The sequence below is a fragment of the Excalfactoria chinensis genome, chromosome 1 (assembly GCF_039878825.1).
Source record: "Excalfactoria chinensis isolate bCotChi1 chromosome 1, bCotChi1.hap2, whole genome shotgun sequence".
Classification (NCBI taxonomy): domain Eukaryota; kingdom Metazoa; phylum Chordata; class Aves; order Galliformes; family Phasianidae; genus Excalfactoria; species Excalfactoria chinensis.
Window position 1 is genome coordinate 78,183,532 of NC_092825.1, and position 19,282 is coordinate 78,202,813.

General features: G+C 46.7%; 1 protein-coding gene across 1 annotated transcript in view; it reads right to left on the reverse strand.

Moving 5' to 3' along the window:
- Positions 1-6,537: 6,537 nt before the first annotated feature.
- The window catches only part of GAP43 (growth associated protein 43), a 59,116-nt gene continuing 46,371 nt past the window's right edge, over positions 6,538-19,282 (reverse strand). The window contains exon 3 of the mRNA XM_072358261.1: positions 6,538-7,353. Coding sequence (XP_072214362.1) covers positions 7,265-7,353 — 89 coding nt within the window. The 3' untranslated portion in view covers positions 6,538-7,264. The remainder of the gene's footprint in view (positions 7,354-19,282) is intronic.

The following is a 19,282-nucleotide window of genomic DNA, read 5'->3' on the forward strand; positions in this document are numbered from 1 at the left end:
ATGGGAACCAGAAACACATCCATCTGCCCACACCTCACAGCAGTCACGGGGAGGCTGCTGACAACAGATCACGTGTGTAAAAAACCTCCCAGAGGAGGCTGTGCACCTGGACAGGGAGGCGATGGGGGCCCACATCCAAGGTGAGCCTCATTTTGTACAATTCGGACAGAAAATCGATTCCACCACATAGTGGCAAGAGCATGACGTTGGAATGGATACCCAAGGAGCTTTGTGTGCCTGGTTGGAAAGGCTCTGGAGAGGACTGATATGCAGCTGAGAGTCTCTGCTGGCACATGTGCCAAGGGCTAACTGTTCAGCCTCCTGTCCCCACATTGCCCTGTAGAGTGCAAGGCAGCTCTGCCACCCCCAGGGAGCCATTCACTTGGAGGGAGGCCTTTACCTGCCCCTCCCGGTGCTTCATCCCACCAAAGCAAATCCAATCTGCCAGGGCTGAGCCCTGCAATCCAGCTCTGTGGCTAATTGAAACCACTTGATTTTGAATGCTAAATATTTGTTTGCACACAAGCTGGAGTCCACGCCTTTTTTGGAGAAGCCATGGGGCAACTGATGATTACATGCAAGAACACAGACATCTAATTGTGTCATTTTCATTTGCAAATTGGCACTTTGTCCAGAGCCCATGTGAGATGCTGAGGTCTGCTCTGTTTCCCAGGCAGCTCCTTGGAGCCCCATCAGGAATTTTCCTGGGCCCTTGCTAAGCCAGCTGCTGTATTTCAGAGAGGAGAAGCAAACGGTTTCTTAATTGTGCTTGCAAAGCTTCCTGGGATGAACAGCTGAGATAAAAAATGTCTGATTTCAGCTCTGCTCTTGAGCTGCTGACATATACAGCACAGTATTAAAGGCAGCAGCCTTGCACAGCTTCAGGAATCACTGCTCTGTTCATATTTCATTGCACTTGGCACAAAACTGATGCTAAAGGAAAGGACTTGGTAGGATTCCTAAGGTGCTGAAATATGTATTCTTATCTGAAAAGCTCCTGGTATTTCCCAGTGGGTTACCGAAGCTTCAGTTTCTGTGGGAGATTTGATACCTTACAGTACAGTTGCATAGAAAACACCGACAAATAACAAAACAAAATAAAAACAACCAACAGATTGTTTGATCATCTAAAAAATTTGGTACTTGCTTTTCCTTAAACATGCTGGGTGCCTTCCTTAATGGTGAGTCACATCACCACTCGCACACGCCAGCCAATTCCTCTACCCAGAACATCCCAGGCCCAGCACTTTGCTGCAGACGTGGTACAGATATGCGGTGCTGAAAGCACAGCTTTCCTCCGTTTGGCCACATCTTGGGGAGCACCCAGTTGGCCACAGACCTTTCCTGGGTCAAGAGAATCTGTGGTTAGATGTGTTTCTTATTGTGTAAATATCTGGTACTTCTGCATGGGAAGACCACATCTTGCTTTGGTCCTGTGTCTTCTACTTCAACGGATATTTATCAACAGTAAAACCATAGCAGGCCTTTTACTTCACCCTTTCATTTTAACATAATTTTTTTGGCCAGAGAGAATAAGTAGAAAGTATTTCTTTCCACTGTAACAGGACTTAAATGGAAAGGTCGAGGGAAAATGGAATGAGATTTGTGAAACAAGCACTGAAAATCTACAAGAAGGAGAAACTGCTATTCCAGGAGCAAATAAATGCACACAAGAGCACGAATCTATAAGTGAGAGACTTTATTGGAACCAATTTTTCAATACAGACATCTGTATTATTCTCACTTCTCGGGAATGTTTTCTGCTCAGTTTTGAAGCTTGCAACCTTAGGACAATATTCAGGACATATGTGTACATTAGATCTCTGCAGATGGACACATTCATAATGCACAAGTACAATGAGTGAGAGACTCTTTCCAGATCCTCACACAAGAGCATCGGAAATGGGCCGCTCTATTCGTCAAGTTCTGCTCTTATTAGCTTCCAGACACGTCACAGTTCTTTACACTCTCAAGGCTGTAGCCTTCTTCTTCGGGCCCTGATTTACCACTGTGTTACTTCAGCTGTATGCCAGTGTAACTCCTCAAAATAGGGCTTAGGTGATGCATAGGGATGTGTTTTGTTCATTGGGAACAGGCATGAGCAGAAAAACCAAGCTATTGGATGAACGGCTATCCTAGGATTTTCCTTTATGAGAGCAGTCAGGATCTCGGGCTGGGATTTTTGGAAGTGACCGGTGGTTCTGGGTGTGTAATACATCAGTCTTGATGCTCAAAGTACATTGAGGACCTATAGTTTGTGCCCCAGTTGTAAACCACTCAGTCACTATCCGGTTCTGCAAATCTCAGCCTTCATCTTTTCTTCCGAGTATTGCTCAACAGAGGAATGTGGTAATAAAGCATCGTAGGTAAGAATGCAGGCTCGCACATGACCTGAGATCAACACCCTGAACAATGGATAGAGGGTAGTGTTTTCAGGGCCACCTAAATGACTTGGGGATCTTTAGCTCCTTTTTTTCCAAAACTACTCGAGAATTTTAGCCCTGACATGTGCTGCAGATGGAAGCTTGGACATCCTTCAGGATCTGGGCCTTAGGAGCATTAAGTTTATTTGAAAGCCAGTGAAACATATACTCTCAAGCACCCATGTCACTTGGGTTATTCTGAAAATGATACCCTATATACATATGGGTAGGTAAGGGGCAGACTTTCACAGGCACAAGTGGCAGTTAGACATGTAACTCCCATTGATATTTTTTTTTCCCCCTCGGGGACCTGGAAAACTCCCCCCGAGGAGTTGAATCCTCCTCTTGCATTATTTTCACACCAGATTAACACCACTGCTTCCAGTGGAGCGACTCCTGAGTTACCCCAGTGTGAGCGAGAGGAGAACCAGTCCTGAGGTGCTCTAAATATCCAGTGAAAGTGCTAATGTGGCAATGCGGAAAAGTGGGGAATCTAGCACAGGCCTGGAAGAGGACCCTGCCACCGCCACCCCAAGTCATTGAGCTCAGGTGGTCACCAAACGGACTCTTGGCCAAGACAGTCCACAAGAGCCTTCCCTCCACCTCTGCAAACCACAGCCTCAGTGCTTCCCTCCAAAGACACCTATGACAAACACCAGACCTTTGGTACGAAGAGCCTCATGTGCTACAATGTGCCATTCGGAGAGCACCGAAAAAAAACACCAAACTACCTCATTTTATGCTTTTCTTCCTTCCTTTCTTCCTAAATTATAGTCATTTCTTTCATCTACAGCAACACACTCCCCTAGAGACAGTGCGCATGTAGTCACCGTAGATGATTTCCTTCCAGCTAAGGCCTCTCCTGGGGCTGTGTTAGGGTTTGGTGCTGGAAAACACAGGGTCTGGAGGGGTCCCAGCAGGACGCACTTCCTTCCCTTTGGAGAGTGGCTCACAGAGGATCTTCTTGGCTGATGCAATGCTTCCAGGTGTTGTGTTTTTTTTTACATGCTATCAGCGCATCTAGTCTGTGGTTGCCACAAGCATTGAAAAGCAGACCAAATTCAAGCAAATGATTCATTGCACTGATTGGGGGGGTGGGGGGGAGGCTGTTAGCTTTGGATTTTTTATGGTCTTCCAAGGCTTAATCTAGATGAGGTGAAATGTCAAGAGCCGGCCTACAGCTGTTAGGAGCATTCAGTACAGATGTAGATCACTAGCATATCTCACTACAGAGGCACCAAAAAGTCCCTCCTGGACTCATCTCTGTGCATGAGGCCAGGCACCATCTTCCCTGTAGGAGTCATCTTGTCATCCCCTTCCCTCTCCATATACAAAGCAACAACCACAGGCACCTTCAAGCAGGATATGTATTCTTCAGGGAAAGAGGAACAGATACACATCTGTTGTTGCAGTAGGAGCAGTATAAAAGCTCCAGCTACCCTGCTGGTTACTCCCCACTGCCCTCTTCACTTCTGTGACCTCCTGCCTTTTGTGCTGCTCTCAGCTCACTTGATACCCTACTAGAAAATTCATTCCCCAAATACCCCTGTTTTCCTTCCAGTTTCCGTCCCGTGCTACATCCTTTGAACTGCTTCCTTTCAGCCGTTAAAATCTGGCTGAAAAGGCAACGCAAGGAAATCCAAATGCTTTTCTCTGCTCTCTCTTCCTGTACCCTGCAGACAGCCCAACTTCCTATACAAATCTTGTGTACTGCACATGAAACCACCTCGTGCTCAAGGCAGGGTTTGTCTGTTGCTCTCTCTCTCACGCTCCTTTTGCCCTGACTCTCTGGCAGGATCAGGACACGGTACAATAAGAAAGATTGGGGGGTGCTTGGTTACAGCCAGTAAATTTTAAACTGGAACCAAGGGAGAGGAATTAGTATTCAATTATATATTTTTTTTAGGTTTGCAGTTGGTAACCACATACCCCGTTCTCTTCATGGGGGGGAAAAGAAAACACAAAACCCAACCCTTTGTTCTCTAAGCAACATGGCAAAGTATGTTCTTAAAAACGGTGGCAAAACACACGCGATGCCCCAGCCGTCAGCCAAAGGGGAAGCAACATGCAAAATGCAAAGATAAAACATCCCCAAGGGAGAGAAAATGTTTCTGTTTATCAAGGAGGGAGGAAGGTCTATGTCCAGGAAGACATAAGAGGTTGTTTTCTTTTCCTGATTAAGTGAAAAATAGTACTAATAAAATGGAGGGAAGAGGGAAGGTTTGGGGTCTGAAGTCAGAAGAGCAGGGATACCAAGCGGTCTTTGCAGACACGCAACCCTTAAGAAAACCCTTCCGAATGGTCATGACAGGAGATGAGGTCAAATAAAAGCCATGCTTTCTCCTTCCTGCCTCCTCCTGAACATCTCTCCCGCACTCCTGAGAGCTGAACCTCGCTCCTCTCCATGCGGTGCTAGAGTCACAGAGCGTCCGCAGCATCCTGGCCGGGCACACAGCGTGCTACAAACAGCAAACATACTCTGCCCCTCTCCTGGTGTGCCCCGTGCCCATCAGAGCGCTCTCCCTCCCATACCCCATCCGCAGGCTTGTGAGACCTGGCATACGGTCCAAGCAGTGCCTGATGTCCGCGCTACATTTGCTGAGTTGAGGTCAGGCTGGAAGGTGTCTCAGGGTTTACTACCCATCATGACATGGGAATATTAGCATATATATCGTTTATGAAGTATGACACAATACCTATCTGTCAGTCAGCCCATCTTTCTACCTATTGAGTCTGTCTAATCTACTTCAGCTAGCTACATTTCACTATCGCTATCAATCACCTATTGCTCCATGTTACCTAATTTCTTCCTGTCTCTCTCTCACCTTTTTCACTCTAACCTTTCTTACTCTAGCTATACTCCCCTCTCTCTCCCTATCATCCATCTATCCACTCTAAAGTCTTTTTTTTTCCCTTCCTCTCTCTAATCCCTGTTTTAAAAAATCTCTGTCCAATCTCTCTCCCACTCTCTCTTTCCCTCTCTTTTTTCAATCCTCCCACTCTCTCTCTCTCTTATTTCCACACAAGGCCAGGAAGCGCATGGAAATGAATCCCTACACATTTTGATGGCACGTCCAGTCAGCAGTTCAAAGGGATTCACTCTGAGGAGACACAGTTCATCTTTTCTCCCTATTTCCAACAAAGAGATGGAGGAGAACAAAGGAAGCAGGAATTAGCCAGACTTTGGGGCTGTCAGCAGACCCATTTTTTGGTGCTGCCACTTCTAGGCCAATTTAATCCTGGTCCTGCCAACAGCATTTTTCAGCAATCCCAGCAGCCGCTTGGCCTGTAGGCTGCCCATCCTTCACCACAGAAGGCCAGGTCTAGTGGGCACTTGGCTGGGGACAATCCCGCATCCTGTAGGCAGTGGGCAGGAGGTACATGCAGTGGTGCTCAGCTGAAGAGCCCAGCCTCAGCTGTGCTTGGAGCAGGCTGCAGAAGGTGGACAAGACAGTTGAAGCCCAGGCTGGGTGATTAAACCAAGCTTTTGCCAGGCAGCAAGGGACAAAAATTCCTCCAAGTGCTGTTGGCTGGCTCTGACACCACTAGATCTCACCCTAACCACATGCCTATGCACTTATTGCACTGGCCCAATACATTTTGCCAAACAGAACATCTTTGGAGAACAATGCCACATCAGTCAACAACTTCATTTCCATCCCAGTGAGGCAAGCACTGGGAGGCACCTGGCCCTTCCTGGCCCTCAATGCATTCCTTGGCAGGGCTCAGAGCTTCAGTATGGACCAAAGCTGGTCCCTCAGTTGGCACCCATGGGGCTGCCTGGGATCACTCCTTTGAGGTCGCTGTGCACCCCTAAAACAGGACTCAGAGAACTCCTGGAGGCACACTTCTTTTGATCTTTCCCAAGATCAATTTTGCTACTTTTCTTAAGCTAATGCCTCGCTCAGTGCTGATGTCATCTCAAAATCCAAGCCTGCTTCCCTTGAAAATCCCCTGAGTGATGCTAAGGAGAGTGCTCAGCCTCTGACCAATCGTAGAGAAGTGGCTGAAGAGCTGAGTGGGGCCACGCAGCAAGCAGGCCACCAAAGAGTGGCCTGCACGCAGAGGCCAGCAGGACATACAGCAGCATAGAAATGCGACACGGCGATGTTAATGATCATTATTCTCATTTATTATAATTATTGTTCAGTTTGAAAAAGGAGCCTGGAGCCAAGCATTATGCTAATTGGCACATTTTTTGTTGTTGTTGTTGTTCTAGTTCTGAAAAGAAAACGGGATTTAGTACTATTGTTTGTTCATTTGTTTTGTTAAGCTTGTTGTTTTTTTTTCTTTCGTTCATTCCATCACATTGAAAAAGGAAGAAAAGGATTACTATTCTTTTTTTTTTTCCTGCTTTGCTTTTGTTTTAACTCACTCGGTAAGTCTGGACTCCTCGGATGAACGGAACATTGCACACACACACACACTTGGAGAAGAGAGAGAGGAGAGAGAGAGAGAGAGAGAGCGCTCGCGGTGGGCAGACAGACACACGCACGCGCCAGGTCAAAGAACTCTGATACAGTGCAAGAATTTTCCCAAAATGATTGGATCATCATTACCAAAAAACTCGCCATAACAACACCAAGAAACAAAGAAATGTTTAAGCCACACTGTTTGACTGGGATTTTTCCTGCTTTTTTTTTTTTTTTTTTCTTTTTTCTTTTTTTTTTTCTTTAAATGTTTGCCACACAGAGAGAAAAAGGGTTTCAGAGGGAATGGGAGGGGGACTGACAGGCTCACAGATGTGAGCAGGAAGGGGGGGAGATCAAGATTGGGGTGGGAAGGAAGGATAGAGGATAGGGGGAGGGAGGGAGGGGAAACGGGGAGTCATTTCTTAATGTTCAGGCATTTTCTTGGTCCGCCTTGCTCTCTTCTTCTTTCACCTCTTCCTGCTGGGCACTTTCAGTAGGTTTGGTTTCTTCTACAGCATCTAGTGGGGAAAGAGATGGTTCAGCGTTAGTCAGCCACGATCTAGAGCATCCTGCGCACGCACGCAGCCATCGCACAACAAAACTGCATGGCTTTGGGCTTCTCTCTCCCAAAGGAGACTTAGGCCTCAAGGTTTCTGGCATTTCTGTGGCATGGGAAGAAGATGCCCAGGTTCAGCCTAGCAGATGAGTTCATGGCTCTCACATGAAATCTCCATCCCTACCAGAAACCAGGTGCAACTGGAAGGATCTGCCTAGAGCCCTAAGCCCAGCCTCCTGCTGATGTGTCAGGCAGCTCTCATTCATTTCACCACATGCACTGATGAAGCTCTTGGCTTGTAGGGTGAAACCAGCTAGATCCAGTGTCTGAATTACCCTTTCATCACACCTGCTGGCTGTACCAATCACCATTGAATTTCTCAGCTCTAATTACTGCTGCTGAACTTCTCAGAAGCTTGAAAGAGGGAAAAAAAAGTTGTAACCTGTAATTCATACACCAAACAGAAATAAGGAATGGGAGCCTTTGGACAGGAGGCTGTCCTCTCCAGTTTTCCGGGCTCTCCTGTCAAAGGCAGAGCTGCCTGGCAGAAAGAAGTGAACGCAAATGGAGGCTGGGTCTGCAATACCACAATAAGAAAAACAACAGGGAAATAGCATTGGGGGGAAGACAGAGGCAGTAGGGAGGAACAAGGCAGTGGTTCACCAAAGGGCTGCAGGATACTGCAAAGGGTCTTAGTGCACTGCAGTTTTTGTTCTGCTCTATCTCCAGTTCTTCCCATTCCACGCTTACTATTCCTCAACCCACCCAAACATATGTAGTAAAACTGTGGAAAGATCAAGCAAGGAGCATCACTCCAGGTTTAGGATAAACAGCGGAGAAAAGAAGTGCCAAAGGGCTGGGTGGTGCAGGATGGGGCACAGGAGTGATATGTCACATACCGCAGTGCTGGTGCTTGATATACCCCTACATCAGCAATGTACTTCTGTTGGACTCAGGGATCCCCTTGAACAAACCACTTCCTGGCTTCTGTGATGGAGTATCACGTTGTGTTACATTAGCAAATAAAATGGACCAGGGTTTGCTCTTTTGCCCTGGAGCTACCTGGCACCACTCAACTCATGTCCATATGGCTAAATCCTTGCTCTCCAGAACAAGAAAGGATGTGTCTGAGAGTTGTCTGGAGCAAAGCTAATTGGAATATTCAAAAACCACACTACTGCCCACGCTGTCAGCCTAACGTTACAGATATTCAGGTGATATGGTTTAGTTTGTGAAGGTAAGCATCCTCACATCCATGTTTATCACTAGTCAGAATATTATATGGGATGTGGACTATTCCTGACTGAGACTGATTATACATTTTTGCCTGGTCCATTCGATGCCATCAGATGGCAGACTTGTATTTGCTTCCAGCAATGGCAGCAGGTGCAGCAGCTCTCACACCCCTCTCTCCCTCAGCTCCTTAGCCTCTCTTTTATATGCCTTTCTATGCACCACTTCCACGTGTATCACCTTTAAGGTGTAACATCCCACTCTGAATCAACTTCATCAACTTCTCTGCTTTTGGAACTTAAAACACCTTTTGTCTTAATGAACTTCAGACACTGATTTTCCAGTAAGAAAAATTCTTTGAGAACATCCCCATCTCCCAGTACCACGGCCTGAGATCCTGCACTTGCCTGCCAGCAAAAGCTTCTAAGCACTTGCTTTCCCCTGATACTGAGCAGCAAAACAGACTATCTTGCCTTAGTTTGGTTGATATTTCTGAATGATTCAATCACACTTCCTATGGAGGGCAGGGAATCCCTTTAATCCTACTTTTCTCCAAGGCATTCATAGCAAGGCACATGTTGAATTATGGAGCTGAGAGCATGTATGGCCATCTAAAACTCAGTGTAGGCCAAAAGAATATCATTAGTCAGCAGCTTTGCTAGTCTAGATCCCAGTAAGACAAAAGGTCTGCTTTTCCTTACATAAATGCAAGATAAATGGAAGATTAGCAAAGGATGGGCAACTCAGCTTAAGGAACACAAGTCCCAGCCACAACATTTCATGTTTTAAACGTTTGCATTTTCTTACTGAAAATGCACATGGATTTCAGCTAAGAGTCCCCACAGCCTTCTCAAGGCAGCATAACAGAAGGGCATATAATGCAACAAGCACAGGGACGGTCACTAGGAGATCCTGAGTTCATGCTGTCCAAGAGAGAGTACTGTACTAAGAGCCTTGGCCAAGTCATACAAACCATTAAGTTGCACAGATTCCCCCACTGCAGTTAAAACTGAAGTCCTGCTTCTACAGAAGTAGGATTCTGTAGTAGTAGCTTTTGACAACTGTTCTAGTGACACGAGCAGGAATTCTGGTTGCATTCAAAATGGGGGAATGACATGGGATAGCTCATGATACTGTCCCTGCTGGCTTGCTACAGTGGCAAATCTGATTTTCAGGGAGTATCTGTGGTACCTAGAGGGCACTGGCTGGCAGACACATTTCCTTGCTGCACAAGAGCCTTGCTGACCCCCTTGTTCTTCTCTGGGGGCAGACATAGCACTGATTTCTACCATGCTGAAATAGCCTGGACTGACTCTGAGGTCAGGGAGCAGCAGAAGGGCTATGAAGTCACTTCACTACATATTCAGGTCTTGAACAGAAAGGAATCAGAAAAATAAATAAATAAATAAACATATGCTGAGCACAACCTTGAGTCACTTTTCACCTTCCATTAATGGCCCAAACATAAATAAGAGGTCTATCTTTCTAACAAGAACTATCGAGCCAAATTCATCTAGCCATTCTCCTTTTAATTTTACATGGTTTTGAAGCAGTGAGAGGAAGTACCATACTCACACGTGCACCCTGCTGCCACTAAGCTATGCCTCACTTCTTAGCAGCTTTAGCACAATTCCATTGATCTTCAAGACAAGGGAAAAGAAGCAACCTGGTGTTATTATTCAGTAATGAGCTTCAGCAAGAGGTAACATCACAAAGGATAAACAATTCAGCATAAAAAATGAAGTTCAAGCTGTGGCACTGCTAAATCACAGCAGTGAAAAGAAGAGGGTTCTCCCGGAGCAATGGGAGCATTGCAGCACAGACCTATTGACATCAGGGCCAGTTAATAGCAGTTTATGATTCACAAGGAGAGACGAGACAGTTTTGCCTGACTCATCCTTCACCGGTTTGTCTGATGCAGGCTATTTCTGCAGTATGTTCTCGGGGGTTTTCTCCAACCTAGTTTTCAGCGTCCCAATAAAGTCTGCTAGGTGTCCCTGGGGAGATTATTAGAGACTTATCCTGGGGGATCTCTTAGATCAGAGAGAAGCTCTCTTCCGCTGCTTCTTACCAGATACCAGGCTTGATTTCCCACTGCCTTGAACTCCGGGCTGCTGCACCTCTTGGTCCTCTTGTAGTGGACAGGTACAGTTATGCAGCCAGACCTGTACAACCTTGACATTTTACATTCACTTTGCACTTTGTTGAACTAGGTGTAAAAGGTGACAAAAAAAAGTAGGTGAGAATCCAGGGCATCAAGGTAAAATGTTCTGCACCCTGCTTGAGGAACAACAGCATGTCATCTCAAGTGCTCAAATTTCCACCTGTCTAAAGCTGCCCCTTCTGGACATACAAGCATTGTGAGACCTCAACCTGCAAGATCAGAGCACCTATGCCTACCCTCAATGGAGAGAACAAGCAAGAGACACTGACTTATCCCTTCAGATGGACCTGGAACAGGGCAAAAGAAAAGATGCATTGGGAGACATTACAAAATAGGGATGTAGAAGTAAGAGAGGATAGAGAAGATAAGGACCCTATTCATCGCTATTCATCGATATGCACAGACATCATCATCTGGTCTTCTCACCCTGCTCCCCCTTTCCAATTAGCGGAGATAAACACGGTGTTTTAAAGACTATTAACCAAACCTATGGGAGCTGCTTCAAAAGTAATGGCTCACATTTTATTACGTTGGCCCACGACATCAGAGGCAGATGTTGGTGGTTTGACATGAGCCTGCATGCCACACTCATCAAGATCTGCACCAGTGGAGGTGCTCCAGTGCTGCTTTTGCCACTGTTGAAACACATCATCCATTGCCTCACTGTGCTCACATCCACTGTTTGGACTTCAGAAATGATCAGGCAGTGTCAGCGAATGTCAGTGGGTGCAGAAATCTTTTGGACAGTCTTGGATAAACCTCAGGCTATGACCATGCAAGTGCTTAAGGGATAGGGCTACTTGGTGGGAGGGACTGAAGTGTGCTTGCTTTCCAGCTTAAGGTCTCTGTCTTGACAGTTGCCTCTTACCTAGAGCTCAAACTGGTACCTGATGGGGAATTTTAAGTGCTTTGTCCATGGGAGAGAAATGATACAGAAATAAACTACAGATCCTTGCTTTAATAGGGTCTTAGGGAGCTTCTGCTCCTCAGCACTCTATTTATTTCATGGAGAATCATATCCATGGACTCTGTTGGTGAGCAAACGCCTTGAACATATGCAGCTCTGGCTGCTGTGGAGCCGCAGCAGGCATGCAGGCAACAGCATGGCTGGATGGTGGCACCTCCAGCTGCCTTTGCCTGTGCTGCACTCTAATGGCTGAGCATGCAGGCTCCTCTCCAAGTCTCCCCACTGCCCTACATTAGTGAAATTAGGTTGAGTAGATTTCCGGGTAAAATACTGTCTCTTGGGACCTGCCCAGCTCCCATCTGAGTTGCCAAGATTAATTAAATCAGAGCAGACATCAGTTTATGACCAGAGTAGCAGTAACCTCTCTGCTGATCATTTCTTTTGTGCCTGGTGGCTTGGGTTTTGTTTTCCTTTTCCTTTCTGCTCCATTGTAGATCTTCAAATTACTGCAGCTGATGCCAAAATGAAAGGAATTGCACAAACACTCCGGGACTCTACTACAGATGCAGGAATTTTGCTTCTGCTGTTTTCCCACTGTTTGCATAATTATTGCTGTTATTGATTGTGTGGCTTGAACATGTCTGCGTGCTAACGCATTGCCCATCCCTCCTCAACAGCTGCTCTTTCTCAAGCATTGGCCACAATGTGGGTCCATTTGCCATACTCACTCCTTTTTCTGTCTGCCCTCTGCCAGACACAGCTTGGCCAGAAATGGGAGTGAAAGCCTGCACCTTGTCTGGTCTCCTCTTCGCTTCCAATTATTAATCTGGGTTTTGCTGCCCTGTGATAAGCAGCCCTCGTTTACCCCTGAGAGAGGCATTTTTTGGAAGGTAAGGAATACCTTGAAATCTGTGACCTACGCATCTCCTAGTTTTAATGACATTTTGGTCCAGATTTGGATCCAGGCTTCACAGCTTGATTCATCTGTCCCAATCCATCTGTCCTTCTTGCCAGCCAGAAGCTGCTTCCAGACAGACTATGGTAGGTCTGAAATTACTGAAATAAGATGCAGCTCGGGTTCAGAGCTGTTGCTTATACAGCTCCCTTCCTGATCCAAGTTAGCCCATTGCAGTCAGCCCTGCTACGCACCATACACAGTGCTAAAATCCTACACCCTGCCTGCTCACTGCTTTGTAGATTGACAGATTTATGCCGGGAAGCAAAGAGATGGGGAACTCGGAGGAGTGACTGTTCCTGCTCCAGGGAGATGGGTTGAGGGATTTTTCCCAGAACCTTAGGGAATCCCTTGTTCGCTTATGGGCAGACCCAAGGAGCAGGCAAAGCAGTAGGCAAAGCAGCAGGGAAATGGGAGTAGTATGTGTTGTGGTAAAGGAGGCACATGGCATGCTGGTGAGAGGGTGACTGTTAGAACAAAAATGTGACTATGGCCACAACACATGGCATTTTTGGACTCCCACTCCTGCACCACATTACCTCTGTTTCAGTCCCATGTATTCCAACCCCAGCTGTACCAGCAGAGAGAGGAAAAACCACTTCTGCCAGTGCCGCAGATGATGACTGTGGGCCCAGCTTGGGCAGCCTTCTTCTTCTGCTCCAGCTCAATCCTCAGAGGACAGCCAGCCCCAGATCTGTCATCCCACCCGCCTTTGCATTTTGTCAGGTTGCCCAGCTCGTGGCTTAGGGATTTCCCCTCCCTCCGTTTCTTCCCCAGCAGCGCAGAAATCCCACCCTGCATCGGCATCTGTGCGTGCAGGAGGTGGGAAGGGAGGAGTGGGCGATGGGCTCAGGGAGGGGCTGTGAAGGGCCTGCAGCTCCACGGCCCAGCATCTCTCCCAGTGTCTAGACACCAGCTGCCGGGTTGCCATGGAAACGCTCAACTTGGGCGGATGGGCAGAAGCTGCAGGGTCTCCAGAGAGATGGGAGTGGTGCAGCATGAGGGTGGGGAGAGAAAAAGGGAGATGCTCTCTGTGAATGGGAGGTGTTAACCCTGTTATAGCTACGTTTGCAAATATTTCTGCTTCCTGGAGAACTGGGAAAGGAGCGGCTGTCCTTTCTTCTGCTGCTGTTTCCTTCCCACACACGGAGGCAGCCAAAGCTGAAGGCTGAGACAAATGATATGCCAGCTGCTGGCAGGTGTGTGATTGCTGCCACACACAGCATTTTTGGTCCAGACTTCCCACCTATGACTGGGCCATTGCAGTCAGCTACAATGGAAAGAAGCCTACAGCCTACCAAAGTGGTTAGGTTTTTCAGTCATAGTTTCTCTCAGCTGCTATCACAGCTACAGCAAATGCAACCCAAGAGCAGCACAGTAGTTGAAGGGGAAGCAAAGGAACCTTTTTTTGGTGAGAGTGCCTTGGAGGCAGATGGCTGACAACGAAGTCTCCCCAGAGCCTTTTCTTCTCCAAGCTAAGCAAGCCCAAATCTCTCAACCTTTCCTCACATGAAAGGTGCTCCAGCCTTTTGATCATTTTTGTGGCTCTCCTCTAGATCCACTCCAGCAGCTCCACATCATTCTTGTGCTGGGGGCACAAGCAGTATACCATATGGAACCTCAGAAGGGCAGAGGAGATGTGTCTAAAGGACCCCTTCCTATTACTTTTCATATCTTGCCATGTTCGATTCCATTTGCACATCAACCTTCCTGCTCCCATCTCTGCATGTCTGAATGGCATCCCTGTATTCTTTCCTGGACACCCACCCTTGCTTCCAGCACATGTACATTTCTCTTTTCCCTCAGTTTGGCCAGAAGGTTCTTGCTCAGCCATGTCAGTTTTCTGCCTCTTTTGCTTGATGTCTTATGCTGAGGGATGGAGAGCTCTCGTGCTCTCAGAAAGGTGTCCTTAAAGAGCTGCCAGCTCTGTTCCACTCCTTTGTTCATAAGGACAGTTTCCCAGGAGATCTCATCCAGTGACTCCTGAAACAGCCAGAATTTCACTCCTGACTCTGCCCTTTGCCAGGCCCACAGTGCTCAAGATCACACTCTTGACCACGCTGTGGTCACTACAGCCCAGACTGCCTCCAATCTTAACATCTTTAATGATATCTACTGCACTGGTGAGCACCAAGTCCAGTAATGCTTTACTTCTGGCTGTTCTGTCCAATACCTGGACCAGAACATTAACCTTAACAGAACCCAGGAGTACCCTGGATTGCTTGCAGCTTGCTATGTTGCTTCCCGGCAGACATCTGAGTGGTTGAAATCCCCCATTAGTATGAGAGCCTGCAAGTGATGCCTCTTATAGTTGAAGCAAGAAGTCAACAGGCTCCCCGTGATCAAGCAGAGTGTAGTACACCCTGACCACCAGATGTCCTTTATTGGTCCGGTCCCTAATTTTAACCCACAAACTCTCAGTGTGGTCACAGATGTTTCTCAGAGGCAGCAATATTACCAAGCAGCCATCACAAGACAGCAGGCAGAAGAGCAGCATTCATAACTTTACCTCTCTGAAATAGGAATACCTGAGAAGAAATAACCCAGCAGTTGTTCTTTGCTTTTCACATTTGCTACTCCAGTAGATTTCACAAAGGTCCTGCACAGAGGCAACTCTTATAAATCAATTAAATACCTTGTGATTTAAACAGCTTGAATACAGAGGTTTTTACTGGCTTCCAGCTGTGGAATGTAACACTTGGCAGCTGCTCTCGGCATATGCACTGAATAGCAAGATGTCCCCATCTCATCATACATGAGTACTCTTTTGTGTCACCCATCTTTTCCTCCTAAGTTGGACAAAATGCTGGAGAATGGTTCAGAAACAGGGAATTGGAAGGGAAAGAGTACCACAAGATCTTCACAAGATGCATCCATTTATTCTTTAATCTCTCTAATGTTATTGCCCTGTGAGATCATAGAGGAGAAATCAGACAAAAGATAAGAGGGAATGGAAATACTCAGAGCTGATCATGGGCAAGTGAGCCCAAAGTGGCCAGGCTGAAGTGATTGCTAGTGATTCCTGTACAACCAGGGCAATCCCAGAAAAATAATTAATTCAGGGAAAGGAGCTTACAGCACTTTGGAGATGGAGGTGCACATTTGGAGAGTCCTGGCAGATGCACAGAAAGTGACAGCTCTGCTGATCAGCCTGGCAATTGTGGTAGGACCAGTAGGGGGAAAGAAAGAACCCAAAACAGTGGCAGCCTGCTGGCATTCATGCACTGCTGATCCTGAAATAAAGAGGGTTTGGGAGAGGAAGAAAACATGCAGTGCTGGAGCCTTTGGGTCTCAGTCTTCAGCTCCCACCCACCTTGTCACATGGGACAGGCTTTGAGGTTGCTCTCCTCCCCTGCTTTGGTAATATTGGCAAGGGAAAAGAGGCCAGAAGAGGAAATGTTCTGTAATTGCAGCAAAAAGGTCTAGAAATTCCTTTGGTGCATCCGGAATTAATGTGCTGCTCCTCCCCTTGTTCTCCTCCCCTTTCAGCTGTCACTGACAGGAAAACAAATTGCTGCAGCCCTTACTACAAGCCACGCTCCCGCCTCCCTTCCCCCAGTCCAAAAGACATGTGCCATTCATAAGCTGCCTGACTGCTAGTCTCCATTATTAAATCCTGGAAGGCTGATAAATTGGGGATTCATGGAGCCTGCAAGCCTTCAACAACTCAGATTGCCATGGAAACCAGAGGCAGCCTCCATCTCCAGCAGAAATGATATTGATCTAGCTGAAGGCAGGGAATTACAATCAAGAAGAGGAAATAAAATGTCTCTTTTTCTTCCCTTTGCCATCCTCCAATTTTCTGCTGAAGCAAAAGGGAAATCTCATTTTGAGATCATTACTTTGTTTCAAGGCTCTGCAGATTTGATGCTAAAATGAATTAAATACTTGTTGTCAGGCCTTCCACGGCCATTTTCTTGATAACTGCCCCCAGCAGTTGCAACGTCACCAGCATGAGCTCTTTGCATCAAAGATGTTAATATTTCCCATATGCTGACCTGTAGGATCCCAATCAATCTAATTCTGCAAAGGCCTGATCCTCCCATCGTTGGGGACCTCTTCCCTTGGGTGCCTATGAAAATGCCTTAGGGTTGTGATGTGAAAGAAAACAGCTTATCTTACAGCAGAAGGCCAGGCAGCATACTTGCCTCTTCTGCCCAAAGAAATCTCTTGCTGTGAAAGGGGCAGCAGCTACCATCACTAATTCTAGTTTTAGTCTAAATACGGCAGCTTTAAAGAAAAAACAAACACAAAAACAACGACAACAAAAAACACAGCTAAGCAATGTTTTCCCACGAAGGAGAGGGAGAGTCCCTCTCACAGGAAGGACTTTCTGTCCTCCAATGTGAGCCCTGCACCAAGCGCATCAAAGTGGCCGCCCCATGGTAGCCATTTCAGTTTAATTGGCTTTTCACAGTAACAGTTCAATTAGGAAAGTAATGAATTTTGGTCTCTTTGAGCAGTGTGGCTGCAAATGCTACAGATGACACCTCACACGAGCACAACCAGGTTACATCACCCAGAATGGTGGAGCAGCAGGTTCACGTTGGTTGTTACTGGCAAAGTTGAAGCTCATTTGTATGGTTCATGTACTTTTATCTAAGGCATAAACTTGACCAGGCCTGAGCCGCTCAGAAATTGCACTGAAGCAGAAGCAATGGCACCCCACTGCTTTGTGCTCATGTTGTCTCCCTTGGTCCTATGGCTGATGTTTTTCCCTGCAAAGGTTCTTGGCTCAGGTCCTGCATGCTGGTCACAGAGTGGTGTTGTGGGATATCCATGTGGATGAACACGTCTCTCTCACTCTTCCTCTCCTACTGAAGCTGTTCCACTTCCATAAGTCATTAAATATTCATTAGGCCAGAGAAGAAGATTGATTCTGTAGTCTGGTAGTGAGGACATTCATCTGGAAGGGGGGAGATCAAGCTCCACATCTTGGTCCCAATAAATAATAAATAATTCATATGAAGTGGAACAACCACAGCAAGAGGCATCAAGGGAAACATCCAGCACAGCCAACAGCCCAATGTCTTCCTTGCTAAGATTACTGCATTTCATTTTCCTAATGTAAGCACAGACACACGATGTCTTCTGTCACTTCAGGGAGTACCTGATCTTCATTTGCTTATTATAAAAGCAGACAAAGATTTCTCTTACTACTTTCATCCAGAAATCCCACAGTTCCTGATTCTGGTATGTTATGTTTCATTCTGACAAATTCATAGAATCATAGGCTAGCCTGGGTTAAAAAGGATCACAATGATCATCCAGTTCCAACCCCCTGCTGTATGCAAGGTCGCCAACCAGCAGACCAGGCTGCCCAGAGCCACATCCAGCCTGGCCTTGAATGCCTCCAGGGATGAGGCATCCACAGCCTCCTTGGGCAACCTGTTCCAGTGCATCATCACCTTCTGAGTGAAAAACTTTTTCCTCATATCTACCCTGAACCTTCCCTGTCTCAGTTTAAAACCATCCCCCCTTGTCCTATCACTATGCATCCTCGTAAACAGCTGTCCCCCCTGCTGTTAATACACCCCCTTCAAATTTTGGAAGACCACAGTGAGGTTTCTCTTCTCTGGAGCTTTCTCTTCTCCAAGCTGAACAAGTCCAGTTCCCTCAACCTTTCTTCATAGGAGAGATTCTCCAGCCCTCTGATCATTTTAGTGGCCCTCCTCTGGATCCGTTCCAAGAGCTGCATGTTTTTCTAGTGCTGAAGGCCCCAAGTCTGGATGCAGCACTGCAGATGGAGTTTCACAAGAGCTGAGTAGAGGGGGAGAATCATCTCCCTCTCCCTGCTGGCCATTCCTCTTCTAATGCAGCCCAGAACACAGTTGGCCTTCTGGGCTCCAAGCGCACACTGCTGACTCACGTCCTGCTTCTTGTCCACCAGGACCCCCAAGTCCTTCTCTGCAGGGCTGCCCTCAAGGAGATCTTCCCCCAGTTAGTGTAAATACCTGGGAATTCCCCAGCCCAAGCATACTACCTTGCATTTGGCTTTGATGAACCTCAGTAGGTTCTCATGGGCCCACTTCTCCAGCCTGTCAAGGTCCCTACTGTATTGACTGCACTGCCCAGCTTGGTGTCATCTGCAAACTTGCTGAGGGTGCACTTGATGCCATCATCTATGCCATTGAAGAAGATGTTGAAATTAAAGAGATCTTTAATGAAAACAAGTTTCATGGAAAAAATTAGAGCCTGGCAGCACTCAGAAGCTCTGCATGGAGTCTGAACTGCAGTAAGGCTCAAGTCCTCTGTCAGAAACACGTGTACTTGTTTTGCAAGAAATGAGGACTAGAACCATGCTACATCATTCAGGAATGAATGGAATTTTCTCCTTGTTCCCTCAGGTAGAAATCAGTGACTTCATCCATCTTTCTCAGTCATTTGGTTTAAGTCGTGAAGGTTTCTAGCCTGAGGCAGAAAGAAACATTTTATTTCTCATTCTGTGTGTCTTTATTGAGTGCAGTGAACAGTACTGGGTTAGCATCTCTTGAGACCAAATCTAGCTATTCGCTCACAGCACTGGCGCTGTACAGTGCAAGTTCTGTATGTTTCTCCCCAGTGTCTTGCTGCTGGGCTGTAGGTGTGTTAGGAGAGGTTGTGTTATGGACAGGAGGCGAAGTTTAATCCCT